The 18610-nt window shown below is 32.4% G+C and overlaps 2 protein-coding genes across 3 annotated transcripts; both read left to right on the top strand.

The window, feature by feature from the left end:
• The first annotated feature begins 1701 nt into the window (after window positions 1–1701).
• LOC105335497 (E3 ubiquitin-protein ligase TRIM71-like) lies at window positions 1702–8953 on the top strand. Its single transcript, XM_034467124.2, has 2 exons — window positions 1702–1843; window positions 2841–8953. Exon 2 carries the CDS (start codon window positions 2856–2858, stop codon window positions 4497–4499), a length of 1644 nt encoding a protein of 547 aa, XP_034323015.2. The 5' UTR covers window positions 1702–1843; window positions 2841–2855; the 3' UTR covers window positions 4500–8953.
• A 2944-nt stretch (window positions 8954–11897) lies between these two features.
• LOC105335498 (tripartite motif-containing protein 2) lies at window positions 11898–17283 on the top strand. 2 transcript variants are annotated; one of them, XM_011439382.4, is made up of 2 exons: window positions 11898–11986; window positions 12167–17283. In XM_011439382.4, exon 2 carries the CDS (start codon window positions 12187–12189, stop codon window positions 13840–13842), a length of 1656 nt encoding a protein of 551 aa, XP_011437684.3. In that variant the 5' UTR covers window positions 11898–11986; window positions 12167–12186; the 3' UTR covers window positions 13843–17283. The 2 variants fall into 2 exon arrangements, with proteins under 2 accessions (XP_011437684.3, XP_011437683.3); XM_011439381.4 differs by lacking the exon at window positions 11898–11986 and adding an exon at window positions 12020–12087.
• Window positions 17284–18610: the final 1327 nt, after the last annotated feature.

Here is an 18610-nt window from a genome sequence, read left to right as displayed (position 1 = left end):
ACGTTAGTTGTACAAAAATTGATATGCTGTAACTACTTTCTGGGTCCCCCTCTTAATACGATGATTCAGAATTATACGAAACCACATTAATTTCAATAGTTTTTTGGACACGAGTAAATAAAAACGACACCATTAAAACAGTTTTCATAGTTTTCATAGTTCTTACACATTTTGTTTCGGGGATAAAGGCATTATCGCTATTCCTTAGAAAATATTACAGCGTAAAATTATCCTGGTTTGTAGCCATTTGTTGTTTTTAAATAAAGATGAAAATAATGGATGGGTCTTAGTAAAAACAGTGATATGCCTGTCAAGACATTGACTATAACAACTCTTTTACATGTCACGTGGCAACATTTTTCATTCCAGTGTATTCATCAATCAAGTGAGTAAGGTTAAAAAGTCACGGGAGTTTGCGCCAGGTAAACAACAGTCGTTTATGATAAGGAAGACAAATTAAATTTTTGAATGTTTTTAATTTGTGGAATTGAGCGCATACTCCTACAAAAATTTAGTTTTATATCTTGGATAGGATTCTCATATTTTTGGAAAAAATGGTATTACATAAAGGTAAAGTGTAAAAGATCAAGTGTATGCAAAAATAAGTGTAAAATTCGAATACTTTACAAGATTTATTTTTGTTATTCTACCGATGGGCCATATGGTATAATATCCTTTGAACGCCTCTATAAAGTTATTGTTGCTCAGGTGAGCAATGTGGCCCCATGGGCCTCTTGTTTTTTATTTACTTTGACAAACAATGAAAGGTATACATACGTTTTGATTATTGAATATTTTGCACTGAAAACGTAATTGCAAAACCCGGAATACTAAATAATCGCGAAAATTACAATATGATTCTCTTCTAGCTATAATACAAATAGAAAACATCAGGTTTCAACCCAAAAATTAGTTAATACATAATAAACTAAAAAAACGAAGAAAAGGTATAAATTATGATACTATTCTAATATATTTTATAACTTCTTACTCATCCTAGGCACCTGATCCCACTTCTATCTTTTTAAAGGTCCCTGTTTGCTCTGCTTTGAATCTGTATTTCGCTATGTGGACTTTTGAGATGGTTGACAGTTTTTTATTGTCATATCTTATGCAAGATAATTTATAAAATAAATAACTGTCTAACAATGTCTTGCAGCATGTTTGTACCCAAACAGCATTAGAAGTATTTAGCTTCCCGATGTTTTGGACGACTATTCGATTCCTGTTTTAAAACGACGCATCTCATCACAACAGGAAATTCTTTATTATAACATTATTATATAATTGCATACAAATTGAGTAACGCGTGTAAGTGCGTTATGAAAATTTGTATGCACACATCGCTGCAGTTATGAGACTGTATACTTCAAAAAATTATGATTTAATGCTTATATTTACATTTTTAACTTCTTGCCTTGTCTGCAAATGTGATTCATACCATAAAATTCCTATTTTATCATAACGGTAAGTTTTTATTAATGGAAGAGCCACTGTAACAGCCACAAGCGTGAACGTCATAATTAAACTCGTCATTTTAACCTTTGAGTACCCTGTGTGTATTATAGTGTTATAACTGCCGTGATTTTCAACACACGGAATATAAGGGAATAAGTCTCAATTTAACCTATTGATGTTCACGATATGCTATCAGGAAATTATGTTCATGAAAAAGATTTGATACGTAATTTTCTTCGTAGAAATATAGCTTAAATGATCGGAAATATTACCGCATTGTTTTTGCTAAACACGGACGAAATGACAGTTTTTCGACAGCGCTGACCAAATAACAAATTCTCCTCAGTGGGGTTGAACAGATTTTGATGGAAGCCAAATATCCTGAGTAAGTTAGATATACGTATATGTATTTCATGATTTTAATATAAAAATATGAATTGATTTAAATATACTTGGGATTATTATTAAAGTATTTAATTTTATGTAATTATGTTATTTGGTTATTCATACAAGAGGAAAAAGAACATCCTTTCTAATGGAAATTAGTTTTCTTTTCTGAAATTTTTCACAAATTGTCTGTTAACAATATGGCATTTGAACATAACAGACAGATGAGAAAATATATTTTTCAAATAATGTGAATCTATATTAATTTCTCATTTTGACTCGAAAAGTTTGCCAATTCTAATAGACTGTGATTTAATCAATGAAGAAAAAATATCATCTGAAATATATTTGTATTTTCCCAAACTTTCATAAACGATTAACATTCTGCTGCTTTTAAAGCATTTTTTAAGATTTTAAAGTTCAATGTAATTAACAGTTATATTACTTCAAAGTCTTTTTTAATTTGTCACCGGAAAATACGGATTTTGGAAAGTATATAAATCATTGCTTTACCCACACTATCTTTTATGATAGTATTCTAGTCTGGATAAGAAAACAAACACCGTACTATGGTTTCATTAACATACGTTGACATCAACTTTTGTGATGCGTTGACATCAACTTTTGTGTATTTAGTTTTTAAAAAATCAGAGTTCTAACAATTAATTCTCGGCCAATAATCTTTTCAACACAATATGTAATTAAAAATTTCAATTAAGTTAACATCAAATATTGTGTATCAAATCAACAACGTTATCAACGAAACTCGATATTAAAAGAACATGTATGAAACCACAATCTTTAGGGACACTTTGGCGCCCTCTTAACACTAATCATTTATTTCAAAAATTGTTTTTATAATCTTAGTGTTTTCGTTAATCTTTTCAAAATGATGTTAAGACTTACAATCAAATTTGCTGAGAATATATTATATTGTGTAGCATATTTTGCAAAATACATCCATTCAATACAAATTTATTGAATGAAATTTCTAGGTAGTCTATAAAGCAATGAATACCGCTCAAGATGTTGTTCGCTGCAGTCAATGTACAGAAGCTGTAACACATCATTGCAAGATTTGTCAAAAAAATCTCTGTCTACAATGCAAAGATGAACACATCGATAAAAGCAAATCAACACCTCACGAAATTATCCCGTTCACGTCAAAGCATCACGAGTGGCAGAAATGTGTGGATCACCCTACAGAACTAAAGACTTTTTACTGCCAAGACTGTAAAGTGCCAATCTGTCAGTTGTGTCCGACTCGAAATCACAAACGACATGGTATAGAGGTTTTGAAGGACATTTGTGAAACTTCGCGGATGACCATCACAGGGGATTTGAAGGAGTTGAAAATCTTCAAGGTTGAATATTCAAAGGTCATAAAAGGTCTGGAGGAGAAGGCCACTATTTACACTGAGCACACCAATCACGAAAATAGTTCACTCATGAAACTAGGAGAAGAATTGCACAAAATCGTCGATAGGGAAATAGAAAGAATCCAAAAGCAGCTGGCCAACATGGTTAAAGAAGACCTGCAGATTTTGCAAGACAACAAAGACGAAATGCAAGGTTCGTATAAAAGAGTAAAATATTGTATTGAAAGAAATAATAGGCTCCTAGAAGAGGACAACCCTATTGAGATGCTTGAGTACAAGTCGAGCGTAGATGAATTGCGACTTGTTCCATCCATGAAAGATGTAACCCCACCAAAACTTATAATGCCCAACATTAAGGAAGAAAAAATCATTGAACAAGTTGTGTCTCTTAAACCGTCTGTTCATTCCATTCTTCCTGGATTTACGATATCCAAAGCAGGCGATATTTCTATGGTATCCACAAGAGTGTTAATGACAGAACCAACACTTATTAAAGCTATTTTCACCTATAGTAAAAAATTGAAAGGGATCTGCTGCGAGTCGGACGAAAAGGTTTGGATCTATGGAGATGACGAAGAAATAAAACAGCTAGACAAATCAGGTTCTATATTGAATGTCTTCAATGCCGTTTCTAAAGGCATCCAGAAAGATATAGCGATAAATAAAGATGGTCATATAGCATTTGCCCACGAAGAAGATGAATGTATTAATCTCGTAAACAAAAAAGGGATTGAAAAGTTTGTTGACATGGCTGGGTGGATTCCATATGGCCTCTGCTTCAATTCAGAAGGAGATTTGATGGTATGCATGAGAACAAATAATCAAGAGGAAAGCAAAGTAGGAGTGTTTGCCAACGGGAGTCTAAAACAGGAAATTCAATTCGACAACACAGGAAAACCTTTATTTTTACCGGGTCGAAACAATATGTACATTTGCGAGAACGGAAATGGTGACATCTGTGTTTCTGACTGGAATGCTCGCGCAGTGATAGTGATGAAAAAATCCGGAGAATTTCGCTTTCGTTATACTGGGTCTAATTCGCCAATTATCAAAAATTTCTACCCCCATGGGATCGCAACGGATAGTTGTTGTCGTATTCTGGTCGCAGACCGCGATAATAACTGCGTCCGTGTAATTGATCGGAACGGAACATTCTTACGATACATTAAATGCGGTTTGAAGGATCCGTATGCTTTGAGCCTGGATTCAGAGGAAAATCTTTGGGTCGGAGAATGCGACACCAACTGCATCAGAATCATCAAGTATCTTGAGTGATTAATAATACAAACACATCTCAATTAAGCAGTTCTGCGCAATGACTTTTTCTAGACTGTTGTTAAAAATTAAGTCGATTTGGGTTTTTTTTAACTTATAAATATCTTATCATTAAACATAAGCGAAACATAAACATGTTCATAGTAAGAAAAAACCCATAACGATGGGTGTAAGGTAAGACACATATTAAAAGGATAAAAAATGTAAGAATTCAAGGTATTAAACGGCTATTTGATGGAGAAGTTTTGAAATTCAATTGTACATACACATAATTGCTAGTGCTTTCGAGTGCTAGCAACTACGTTAGTCTTTTTCACTGGAATACGTCTTCAACATCCAACAAGGAGTTGGCAAATGAATTTTCTAAATTCTTTGTCAATAAGGTGACAACAATTAGAGATGGTCTGAGAAAGCTTACTACCTTTAACATCGAAACATCACTGTCCGTGGATATTCATTTTAGTGGCATTCCATTAATGAGTTTTCGACACACAACAGAAGACGAAGTGATTCTATTCTATTACCAACATTATTAGTGTGTCATTCGATCAATCAGAAGTATCTTCAGTGTTTAAAGAGGCATTAGTGAGACCATTGCTGAAAAAAATCTGGTCTGGATAAGGAAGTTTATAAAAATTATCGTCCTGTATCCAATCTCCCTTTTATCTCGAAAATCTTGGAAAAAGTTGTTGCTAACCGCCTGGACGAACATCTGGACAAAAATTTATTAAGGGATTCTTTGCAGTCGGCTTACAGACAACAACTCTCTACGAAAACAGCACTTCTCAGGGTTAGTCATGACATCATGGAGGCTTTGGACAATCAATCGTCCGCTGTAATGGTACTCCTTGACCATTTAGCAGCCTTTGATGTTATAGATCACACAATTCTATTTCAACGGCTAGAGACAAGTACGGGGATCGATGGAAAATCATACAACAGGCACCAATGTGTTGTCATTGGATCGGATACGTCAGACCCTTGCCATCTTCAGTTTGGTGTTCCACAGGGATCCGTCCTGGGACCAAAATTATATTGCCTTTTTTCTAAACCAATTGGAGACATATGTCGTCACCTCGGTTTCAAGTATCATTGTTATGCTGGTGACACCCAAGTATACATGATAATTAAAACCCATGAAAACTGGAACAACTACTTTCTACGCCTCGAAAAATGTTTGCAGGATATAAGTACATGTAACTGGATGTCATTAAATTAAACCAGGAAAAAACCGAATTGATAATTTTTACAACAAAATTCCAATCCAAAAATCTGCCAGTCCTACAATTAAAAGTCGCAGAAAGTGTCATCAACAGCAGTGTAATATCAGTTCGAAATCTAGGTAACCATTTTCGACAGTTTTCTTACCATGAAAAAGCAAGTTTCATACATCATTAAAAGTGGCAACTATCATCTCAGAAACATTGGAAGAATAAGGGGATTTATCTCAACAGACGCGTGTAAGACACTCTTTAAATCCTTAGTAACTTCAAGACTTGACCATGGAAATAGTTTACTTTTTAACATAAACAAAGGCTCCATAAATAAATTACAAAAAATCCAAAATACCGCAGCTCGACTTGTGACCAAAAAAAAGAAAACGAGGTCATATCACCCCTATTCTTGCTGATTTACATTGGCTTCGGGTAGAATTCCGTCAGAAATATAAAATCCTTGTTTTTACCTACTTGACAATTCATGGATTCGCTCCAGAATACTAACAGGAATTAGCTACAATCTGTAACTCTACGATTCGACGGGAGCTTGTCACTGATTTTACCTAGGGTGCTCACTGGAACATATGGTGAAAGACAATTTAGCTACGCTGCTCCTTATTTATCGAACAGCATTTCAGTGCGTATCCGTCAAGCCAAATCCGTTCAATGTTTTAAAAAACAATTGAAAACTTATTTTTATAAACTCGCTTTTGATTACTTTTTAAGATATATATTAATGTATGCGCAAACTTATTATTATATCCACATTTTTACCATAGATGATTGTAATTTGTCGGCCTATATTATTTACTGTTCCTTTTGTATTATAGCTATCTATTTTATGTTTTGTAATGTCCATTTTATGTAAAAAGTTTCAAAATCGGACGATGCATTACAGATATATAGGGGTTTAAACATTGATTTTTCCGGAAATTTTGATTCCACATTCTTGGTTAATAAAATAGTTTTATTTTCAGAGTTAAATTAACTCGTACCTAAAATTTTTCGATAATTGTTCAGTCGTACTTTTTACCCATTCGGATTTGTATTTGCTAAGTCGTTCTTGAAATCGATAAGGTTCATGTTAATACGTACTTAGAATCATTCGGATTTTGTTAACTGGTACCAAGAATTTTTTTCTTTTTGTCTTAGTTACTCATGTTTATTGGTTTAAAAACTCTGCTTCTTACATGAACTTCTAGCTTTACTTTCGACATTAACGGAAGATCCACTCGTTGATTTGCAACGAGCTTTGCTCTAGTTATTATTATTATTATTATTATTATTATTATTATTATTATTACTCGACTCCATAGCAAAGGATTCTGGGAAATCTGTACTACTGTAGAAAAACTGTACCATTTGAATTTCGTTTTTAATCTTCACAAGAAGTTTTGTGTTCTATTGTAAATGTCAAAAAGTAACAGTAGCTTAGGTCTTATAATGCAAAGTTATTTTAAATATTATGATTAAAGCTGCTTTGTCCGATTTTATATCAAATTTTATGCACGCTTTTAAACGATGGCTATGCTTAGTATATGTATAGTAATAGACATTGCAGTAGTTTTACCCGTCAATTATGCCAAATTTCAATGAAGAAAAATACGTACAAAATTTGCTAACAAAGCAAACGACATTAAAAGGTACTGCGTTATTTCGCCTCATGTTAAATTTCACCCCTGACGACGAGACGGGTATGGTTGTATTAAGAATTTGACATCGCTTTAAATAAAGGTCGAAATGATCAGACAAATTACAAATAAACATGTGTACGTTTTGTTTGCTAATATTTCTAAAGTTTGCTTTCTTTACAATCGATGCATAGCATGCGGGTTGAATAACCCCAATCATTCGGGGGACGAAACCAAGCGGTTTCCTTTTCTAAACATTCCCGTGATGCATTTTGGTTTGTTTTTTCGTTTGCCCAAAGAGAAATTATTTTTATTTACTTTGAATAAATCTAACTTTGAAAGGAGACTGATTCTGCTGGTGTAAATAGGAGAAAGTCCATAACTTTTTAAGATAAATGATTTGTATGGAAAAAATGTGGATACTGTAATAACAAACAAATCGGACAAAGCAGCTTTAATAGTTAGCTTTATTCCTTCAAGCTCGGAAAACAACCTCGGATATTGTTTTCCAAGCTCGCCGGAAAGGCCCGAGACAATACGATTGCTAAAAAACAGTACGAATTGTTCTTTAAAATTTTAAATACATAATGATTAAGGCACAGTCAATGAACTATGCCATTCTAGATTCACAATTCTAAATTGAGACCCAACTCCAGCACAATTTCAGTACACCACTGTGCCATCCTATTGTTAATTAATCGATTTAGAAATTCAAACCAATGTTTTATAAATATTTTTCTGTGTTTAATGATGGCTACAGCGCTAGCTCACCAATCTTTTTAAAAGATAAGCTTGTCAATCAATAATATCAACAGCAAAACATTGAAATATTGATCATTCTTTTTCTGTGCTTCCATGCACAATTTGATATTGAAACCTGCTACATGTACATCGAAATATCTGAAACATTCTGCATCAGAATAAATGAAACATGCTTCATAAGGAAATGTCAGCAGACAACCCATTGATTTTCAAGATAATGTACAGGAAGAAATCTCAATACTGACATACAAAGGTGTCGTACTAATTCTATTCATGCAAGGGAGATCTGATTCTACTTTATACAACATGCATAAACACCTAACAATTGAATATTTTCCCCTGTTTCAGTTACCTGTTTTCATTACGTCTTAATCAATTGTAAACTATTATTTCGTATATAAAACCATATTGTGTTTTTTTGTTCAATATACTTGTAAATGTTTATTTTGTAATTTAATCTTTTTCCTTGTTATTGTATGCTTTTATAACATGTAAACAATTTCATATGTTGTAATAATGCTCATTAAAGAAAATAAGACGGAAACGTAAAAAACTGTAAAAAAAAAAAAAAAACAAAAAACAAAAAAAAAAAAAACAGCAGACAAACCCGCCTGCTAGACAGTGGATATACGTATAATCTTAGATATTTATTTGGAGATTTTTGTAATATTTTATACTTTTTTGAAAACCTTATTTTACTTACTTACACTGAACATAAACAAGAGTTATTTATTCCATGTCTTGGTTCACATGTTTTTCCTCATTTGCCATAAAACATATTTTTTTAAGAAACTGGATGATCTTGACTATTTTTAGACCTTATCATCTATTTCTTTCTTTTTTTGTAAAAAGAGCGTATTGTAAGAAAAGAAAATTATTTGAATTTAAAGGCTGAAATATTTGAAACATTTTCTTTACCGTATGACAGTTTATGATTGTTTATAAATGAAATACAAAAAGATAATCTGGCCTTAAGGTTATTAAACTTTTTCCATACTCGTAATCAAACTTGTACTCCGTTCTCCGAGTATGTGCTCCAATGAGTACGACTCTAAAAATCGAGGTTATAAAAGTTTTGTAGTGCGTTCTCCGCTGAGTACCATTTGGGGTATGCTCCAAAATCCTGTGGAGGAAATTTTGCGTCTCCTAGAGTAGTCAGAGCACGGTAATTCATGTAAATAGCCCTGACATGCAGGCAAACTGTACATGTATTCAGATAAATTATTTATCAGCAAAATGTTACACATTATTTACATGTACATATGCCATTTTTCATCTGCAAGTATGGAAATGTGTCTGCATCTAAAACTTATAAACTTCAAAGCAACAAAGACGATAAATCCAGTGTTATTGGGAAACTTATCAACAAATTGTGTTTATGTCAAATGTTTTTGGAAAGGTTAGTATAGAGCATCGATAAAATCTTTGAAAAGAACGAAGTAATTAACGGTCTGGAGAAATCCCATGAGTTTCCAAAAAAAAAAAAACAGCAACACATTTTCGTTGTCAGAAGGAGTATGATTTAATCTTATTTTGACAATTCTAGGAGGAGGGGAGGGGGCGCAGGGTGCGCCCTCCTTGAATCCGTCACTGATTTACCGCTTGTTCTATTAAAATTTTCCCTTTCCAAGATTTGTGGCATGTAACATAAATAATAAATGATTAATAAGTAGTTATAGAAAGTGTTATACTTAGGCATCCCCCATCCTTTGTAATGTTTAGAACTAACCTACATGAACATTCTCACTATAATAAAATAGAAGGGATCCTGCAAGTGCATCTGATCAATATTGGTTAATAACGATACATGTACATCGATTTCTTGGTTTTAAATGATGGAAAGTATGGGTCGTATTTGACTAAATACAGATTTCTTAAAAAGTCGAGCTATTTAATGCAATTATTTTGTATATACAATTACATGCATATATACATTAATTAATGAAGCAAAATATCTTAAGTTATTTTGATATTCTTGGTTGCAGTTCTCCCTTATGCTGTTAAATTCACCTCCATTTTTATCTAGAGATTTCATTGATAAAATGGTTAAAACTTTCTATTTTAGTTTATAATGTAATTATGATTAAATTATAGCGTAAAATAGTGCATCATTACAATATGTAACAACATAATATGTTTGCCGCTGAAATTTCATATTCATTCACTATACTCATGAGCACCTTCTACGTGTTTCTCTCCGTTGTAATGAGAAGTATGGTACTATAACTGTGTAAATGAAGTGCTGCATATATCTTTCCATCGCTACTTGAATGAATGATACAATGTATATATTAAAGCCATACACGCTATAATTTGCGTCAATCTTAAATGACGGGAAAATGCATGTGTTTGCTTGTTACTTGCAAAAGTTACCTGTATACTGTCAATTATAATGCCCATTTCGATCACAGGAATGTAATACCTCCTCATTAATATCAATAATGAAGGTTTAATTAGATGAGGTGTTCTGTGTTAATATTTTCCACAAAGAACAATGTCCTCCATGTGATTTGGAGATCCAAATTCAACTTTAAAGAGACAGTACAGCTGAAAACACATGTGTGAATAACTTCAGATTTACCTATTGTATCATTAGGAAATATAGAAAAAACGTTGATTGTAATAGTTAAAATACATAAAAATCCCTTTCACATACCTATTTAACGTAATTCTGAGCTTCCAGAAATTGAAGGGTCGTACAAAACCGAATAATCTTATATCGTTTATTTGACAGTAAATGACACATGCTGAATACTACAAGATCTTTGTCCGACTACGGTCATCATAGTATACAAGATTAAAGGGACTCTCTAAACGAAACACATCATCACTTTCTCGATACTTTATCTATGGTTTACTAATTTCGGTTCATTTTAAAATGAACAGACATTTTGTCATATAACCCTTAAGGGGCCTAATTTACAAAAAATGAATTTAGGTTGTAGCAACTCCCGTGATAAACACGGAAAATACATGCTTACAAAATAATGATTCTGCTAATCTTAAAAACTTTGAACAATTATTACCTTTGATAAAGACATATTTTTCATCAACAAACATGTCCAGGAAAATCTTCGCGAGCCCTGCATGTGTTTTGTGTACAGTAAATACGCATGCGTAATAGTATAGAAGGCTGAACCCCTTAATATGTTTGATGTAAATATGTATGGGTTTTACGTAATTATTGATTTTAATATTAATGAAACAATTAGAATTCTCTCATGAAGAACTTTGTGATTTTCTAAGCGTTTATACATTCATGAGTAGTACCAAAATACCAAACTCAATCGAAAAAAATTTTCAAGTCGGTTTTTTGATAAGATGCGCCGTACTTTCTCTTTAGAGACGTAAAAAATGCTATTTTGCAGTGCAATTTATTACTGTATATTCTAGGAGGTTAATGTGCGCTTTCTAACAAAACTAAGTAAAAAATCCATAGAAAATTACAAACCAAAAATATTTTAATTGTAATCATTCACCAATTGCATGTAAAAATGTTATGCGCCGCATTGGTTTATTCATATCAGTTAAAGTTAGAACAGATTTGTAAGGATTACTCCGATTTGCACTGAAGTTTATAGACCAAGATTTTGAAAACCGCATTCTACATGAACTTCTTTGAATCAAGTCATTATAAACAATTTGTGTTTGATGACACATGGGTGATTATTTATAAAACAAATCATTAATAGCTTTGAAATTATAAACTTTCAAAAAGGAGATCTATTAGAGGTTAATTTTCTCGTATTTTGTAAGTATTTTTGTCAAAACCTGCTACACAGGGAAGTGTTTACATCTACACAGCATGTTGAGATACTTAAAGAAAGCTGTTAGAACAGATGCAGTATTATCAAGGAACAAAAATAGAATATACAGGGTAAGTTTTATTTTTAAAATTTCAAACAGGGAAGTTTAAACGGTGTGGTTTGGACTTTGTAAAGTGATGCTCTGCTTAACATTTGCCAATCTTTTGATAAGGTAAGTGCATTTTCACTGTTAAATTTACAGTTGATTTACATGATCAAATAGATTCGAAATATTCTCAATTTTACTTTAGGTTATCTGAATGATAAAGCCATGAATACAGCCCAGGATGTCGTTCGATGCGATCTTTGTACAGATGTTGTACAACATTATTGCAAAAGTTGTCACGTTAACCTTTGTGGAAACTGTAGGATCATACACATTGACAGAAACAAATTAACAAAGCATGAAATTGTCCCCTTCACTTCCCAGCATCTGAAACAGGAATATAAGGTACAGAAATGCGAGGATCATCCAAAACAAGAGAAGGATCTCTACTGCCAAGACTGTAACGTTCCAATCTGCTCACGGTGTCTAACCGGAAATCACAAAAGACACGGGGCAGTGGATTTGGAGGAAATATGTGAATCAACTCGAAACTCCGTCTCAGAAGATTTAAAAGAGTTATATCACTTTGAAAGAGAGTATTCAAAAATTGTGAAAGATATGGAAATGAGGGTCATATCATACAAGGGTCATTGCGATAAAGAAAATGGCTCTCTAGAGAAATTAGGACAAGTCTGGCACAAAATCATTGATAATGCAATAGAAAAAATCGAAAACAAGCTGGCGGTCATGATCAAACAAGACCTGCAGATTTTGCAAGACAACGTAGAGAAGATACAATCTTCATATCAGAAAGTGAAACAATGCATCGAGAGAAATGAATACATCCTTAAAGAAGAAAACTCCTTTCAGATGCTTGATTACAAGTCAGACGTAGAGGAATTGCGACTTGTTCCATCCAGGAAAGACGTGAGTCCCCCAACACTGATATTCCCAGACACCAGGAAAGAGACCATCATTGAGCAAATTGTGTCTCTCAGGTCATCTTTTCAATCTTCTCTTCCAGATATTACAATAACCAAAACGGGCGATGTTTCAATGGTATCGAATCGTGTATTAGTTGAGGACCCAGAACTCATTTCAGTTATGTTCACATATAGCAAAAAATTGAAAGGAATCCGCTGCGAGTCTGATGACAAGGTTTGGATTTATGGAGATGATGAAAAGATTAGACAGCTAGACAAATCGGGTTCTACGTTACAATGCTTCAATGCTGTGTCTGGAAACAGTCAGAAGGATATAGCTTTGAGTAAAGATGGTCATATTGCATTTTCTCACAAAGTTAACGAGTGTATTTATCTAGTAAAGAAAAATGGAATTGAGAAGTATGTCGATATGGCTGGCTGGATCCCATATGGCCTTATGTACAATTCAGACGGAGAGTTGATGGTCTGTATGCGACGTAATGATTATACAGAAAGTAAAGTGGGGGTTTTCACCAAAGGAAAATTAAACCAAGAATTCCAATTTGATGAAACTGGGAAACCATTATTTTCTATCAGCCGAAACAATATGTATATTTGTGAAAACGGAAATGGTGACATATGTGTTTCTGACTGGAACGCATGCGCAGTTATTACGATGAAAAAATCTGGGGAATTTCGCTTTCGCTATGCAGGAAATCGATCTTGTAGCTTCAAAGAGTTCTATCCCCACGGAATCGCAACGGACAGTTCCTGTCGTATCTTGGTCGTAGATCGAGATAATAACTGCGTTCATGTAACCGACAGAAACGGAAAGTTCTTACGGTACATCTCGTGTGGTTTGGAGGATCCGTTTGTTTTGAGCTTAGATGAAAAAGAAAATCTTTGGGTCGGAGAATGTGACAACAACTGCATCAAAATCATCAAATATCTTGAGTGACTTGATAATAAGAAGTCTGTCTTTCTTTTTTGACAAATCAATTTTGATATAGCAATACAATTACATATTTATATCATATCGTGATATAACTTTAAGGGTTTTTGCATCCCTGATACGAACAATGGCATGCGCTTGTAACACATTCTCTGTATCATCGCCCTTTATCTCACTTTTCCGAAACATCTTGGATCATTTTTTGTTTTTGTGGTGCATATCTGCAATCAAAAAAAGAACGTAATGAAATTTATCACACCTTTCATAAACATCAAGGATCAGGATCATTTTCTTTCATTTGTCTTTTCTTTTATTCGATGCATATCTGCAATAAAAACTGAAACGCCTTGACATAAACATTTCACCATGGAATCTTATTTATAAGCTACTGACAAACTAGTTGATAAAAGAGGAATGTCAACAGTCTCGAATGAAAGTCATATTTTCGTAAGTTCTATTGTCAATACAACGATCTTGTCAGCAAATACAATCTTCCCCTGGACTGCATGCTGACTGGCGTTTTTCATACTTATTGTCAGACCATAATTAATCACCTAATTGTCTACTGACTATTCCGTTTTCCCGATTACGACAAAGAGCACACGGCGAGTGTGACCGGTCAGCAGAGGATGCTCACTCCTCCATGACACCTGATTCAAATTCTTTTGTTTTGAAGTCCGTGTTTGCTCTGGTCCTTTTTAGTTTTTTCCTTTGGACTTTTGATTTCAAACACTGTTCGTTATTACCACATGTCATTTTTATAAGGAATTAAAAAATCCGGAGGCGACGAATAGCAACCAATTTTTTAATATCAATAAATAAAATTTAATTGAAAAATTAACGTGCAGCATATTGTGAATTTTTAAAGGATGATTTCCATATCCGTATCTTTAGCCCCTTTTATATAATGAATAACAGAAATCCTACCTTAGTCTGATAATTTTCAAATGAACACTTCAAAAATTGACCCTTCATAATTTTTTGGGTCATTGTTCATAGCAATGATTGTTGCATTATTGATGATTTTGTAGACCTGGTTATTGTTTATTTCGTTATCGTTTAGAAGACTGTCCTTCCAATGAATAAAATAGTTGGGCCTTAGTACAACAGCAGATATGTATTAAGAAGATCCGTCAATACTCGTTTGAATATCAAGTTACATCGTTTATCGACAAAATCTCACCGGTTGAGGAAATACTTAACAACCGGAAATAGCCCTCGTTAAAAATGAAATTTACAAAAAATACGTGTGCAAAAATAAAGGTTCATTCCATATATAGTCACATCGAACAAGCTTACTAAAATTTTATCATGCCTGGGTCAGGCAAGTAAAATTATTAGAGGTTAAGCGAGGTCGCACATCAATTTGTAATAATGGAGGCCAACTTGACTCTTGCATCTTATAAAAAGTTACATATTAAAACATTGAAGTATATTTGTTTTCCTTACACAAATATTGATTTATTTTGAAAAAATGCATTGACCAGCTGAAGGAGAAAACTGTATCTAAATGCACTTGTGTATATGTGGCAGAACTAAACGTTTATCGGGGAATGAATTTAAACAACGAGCCCCTACCATAAATAATACTGCAAAAATTCCAAACGTTTGCCTCATCGTGAATAAAAAGGAATAACATCTGGGCACAAATATCAAAGATGAAATTGATAAAAAATAAAAATGAAATTACAAAATTTATTTTTTGTCAATTTATCGGGGTAATGATTAACATTATTCGTTTCTACCTATAGAATTTTTTTCGTGAACAAATGGACAGTTTTAAAGTGTGACCATGGTAAATGCACAATTCACAACACATAAAAATAATGTTGTTATGATGTACAACATTAAAGACAATTGAATTTCGTTTCTTAGTTAAACGAGCTAACAATTTCAAAAACCTGCATATTTTTAGGTATTTGAAGAATTTTCATTCATACCAGTGACATGATACATCTGTGCTAGTTCTTCAATTTTATTTTCTAAGCAACGATAGTTTTATGTTTCTAAATTAAAGGGACTTGGACACGATTTTAGATCAACATTTTATTTCTTATATTTTAGATATAAAATGGTTTACTTGCACATTTTGAATGATTGACCAAAATTTGAATGTTATAATTTATGTTATAAGAGGGATACAGAGGTAAGAATTCATTGTTATATAAACAAAGCTCGAGTCTTATCATTGTTAACAAATAATGTAAAGTATGGAATTACCATTTCTTAGACAAAATAACTCGTAAGAAACAAGGCAAACTTGTTCAATGTGTTTATAAAATATATTATCAATCGAAGAAAGCAACATTTGATTGAAACTTATACCCAATAAAACACATATGTAAACAATAACAAGGCTCGAGCTTTGTTTACAAAACAAAAAATTCCAAACTCTGTATCTTTCTTATAACTCAATATCTGACTTTCAAATTTTGATAAAGCATTAAAGATACTCAAATTAACCATTCTACACATTAAAATGGAAAAATAAAATTTAAAATTTTGAGCTCAAATCGTGTCCAAATCCCTTTAATCATTAAACGCTAAAGCGCGATATTCAATTTGTCTGCACCGCCTTGGTATGTTATAAGACCATTTTATTACATTAGAAAATAAGCCTTCAATGCTTATATTTATATTCAAATCGCTGTTTATTTGTATGAAATATTTTATATGTATTGTCGCCTTTAAGTCACTATATACGATCTTAGTCAAGGATATGAAACATACACGAAACAGCCATCTTAACATGTTACTTAGTTCTCTTTTGCGACGAAAAATATAGTGCCAGAAGCTTTGTCGAGATTGGTTTTAACGAATTGCTATGATAAAACTATTATTTTCAAAAGTACATATGTAAGTTTAAGCGTTTCATTTAATCTTACAATGGTAAATATATTTTAAAAGCGTGATGATATTTAAATTTGTGTTTATGCGGCGTGAAAAGGGTAAGTGTGTTTACATTGTATTACTAGTAAATTATCTCAGCTAGTATGCAAGACTTACAAGAATGACCCAAACGATTGTCATGTTATGGACTTACACTTTCCTAAATCAGCAATTTACAATAATAGATGACTTAATTTTATATACGTGATCATTAAGTGAGTAGGTTATAAAGTGTTTTTACAGGAAATTGAACGTTGCGGATCTCCAATGCAAACATGTGAGGAAATGTACACTGAATGTAAATATTTATGTTTTAATACATTTGATATGAAAGTTTAAACTGTTTTCCACTTACAACAAAAGAAAATGATTTGAATTCTGTTTTAAACAAGTACATGTAAATTTTCTTTTTTACTGGATGTTCAAGTTTTTGTTAGCCTTGTAATCAATGCAACATGTGTTGATTTTCTTATCTCCAATGGTAAATTTAAATCAGCTACAGATTTATAGTTTGGTTTGTTGATAACTTCTGTGTTATAAAAATACAGGAATAAAATCATGTTTTGAAATAATTATCGGTTTAAAAAAAATAGTCTTGAAAAATTGATTTGCCAAATAATTTAATGGTATATGAGAATTGACGATATAGTAAATTTAACTTTGTAAATTTCTTAATTATAGATGATACAATAAAATTTGTATTTTTTAGATTACTTTAAAGATGCTAAGATTTTTTCTATATTTGATATCTGTTACCATGGCAATGATCATTTTGCTGGCTACTTTTTATATCATTTGTTATCAATAAATAAACAAAAATAACAAAAACAAAATTTATACAAAGCAAAATATGCATGTCAACTGCCTTTGACTTTCGGGCAGATAATGTAGTCTCTGGTTAAAATGCAAGAATTTTGTCAGAGGTTTTTTAGTAACCAACTTGTGTGAATGTCAATCATATTAACTTTTTTTTAACAAACGAAACTTAGATAATACTTAAACATGAATTAATTAATTACCTATGTATGTTTTTATTGTAAGTGTTGTCACATGTCATAAAGCGCTGTAACAGGAAAAATTTGTTACATAATAAGTGTTAAATCTAACATAAATCATCACCATTGAATTCTTATCTAATCGTTTGTTCAGCACTTCATGTAATATGATTTTCTATTGCCATATTATAATATTACAATGACTCAGTTTTTCTATCAAATTTCAAGATTTTTAATTTAATCAACCGAATTTTTATTTTTTATTTATCAAAAATGAAAACACAACTTTAAAAAAGTTATTCTTTTTTAGACCATACTGTAAACAGAATGTCATAACAAGCAAAGAATAAGACTGATGTATACGTTCTTTCAGTGCGTGTGAGTGTGTGTGCGCGCGCGTAGAGTCGTAGAGTTGTCTTTCATTGGACACATTAAACAGATTTGCAGCGATTTGTTTTACTACTTAGATGTTATAAAAAATTACCGTACCATGTAGTTTAAAAGATGGAATAACAAAAGTCTTTTTTATCTGAAGAGATTTTTTTTCCGGAAAAAAAATCGTATAAATGTTAGAAATTTAAATTTTGAGTTTGATTTCAATTTATAAAACAATTTTAGTGTAAACTTTTGCGCTAGAACTCCATCAAACTGCTTCTTTTGCATCGATGCAAAACAAACGATCACCGGTGCAAAACCAGCAGTCGTTCACTGGATTAACGCAAGGTGGCGGAAAACGTACCCACAAATTTGGGTGCGTTTCGCTCCGTTTACTCTCGGACAAATCGTAATAAGAATTGAAATAGTTATAAAAACTTTTCTAATGCAATAAGTAACTTATTCAATAAACATTTGTATTCTTAATTAATTTATTTACCATAAATATTTTAAAA

Source organism: Magallana gigas, chromosome 6, assembly GCF_963853765.1.
Source record: "Magallana gigas chromosome 6, xbMagGiga1.1, whole genome shotgun sequence".
Classification (NCBI taxonomy): domain Eukaryota; kingdom Metazoa; phylum Mollusca; class Bivalvia; order Ostreida; family Ostreidae; genus Magallana; species Magallana gigas.
The sequence above is the reverse complement of the archived record's forward strand: the minus strand, read 5'-3'. Positions and strand labels throughout refer to the sequence as shown.

Bases quoted from the DNA above. Each gene is read 5' to 3' on its own strand.
- LOC105335497 (XM_034467124.2), top strand. From the start codon at position 2,856: ATGAATACCGCTCAAGATGTTGTTCGCTGCAGTCAATGTACAGAAGCT.
- LOC105335498 (XM_011439382.4), top strand. From the start codon at position 12,187: ATGAATACAGCCCAGGATGTCGTTCGATGCGATCTTTGTACAGATGTT.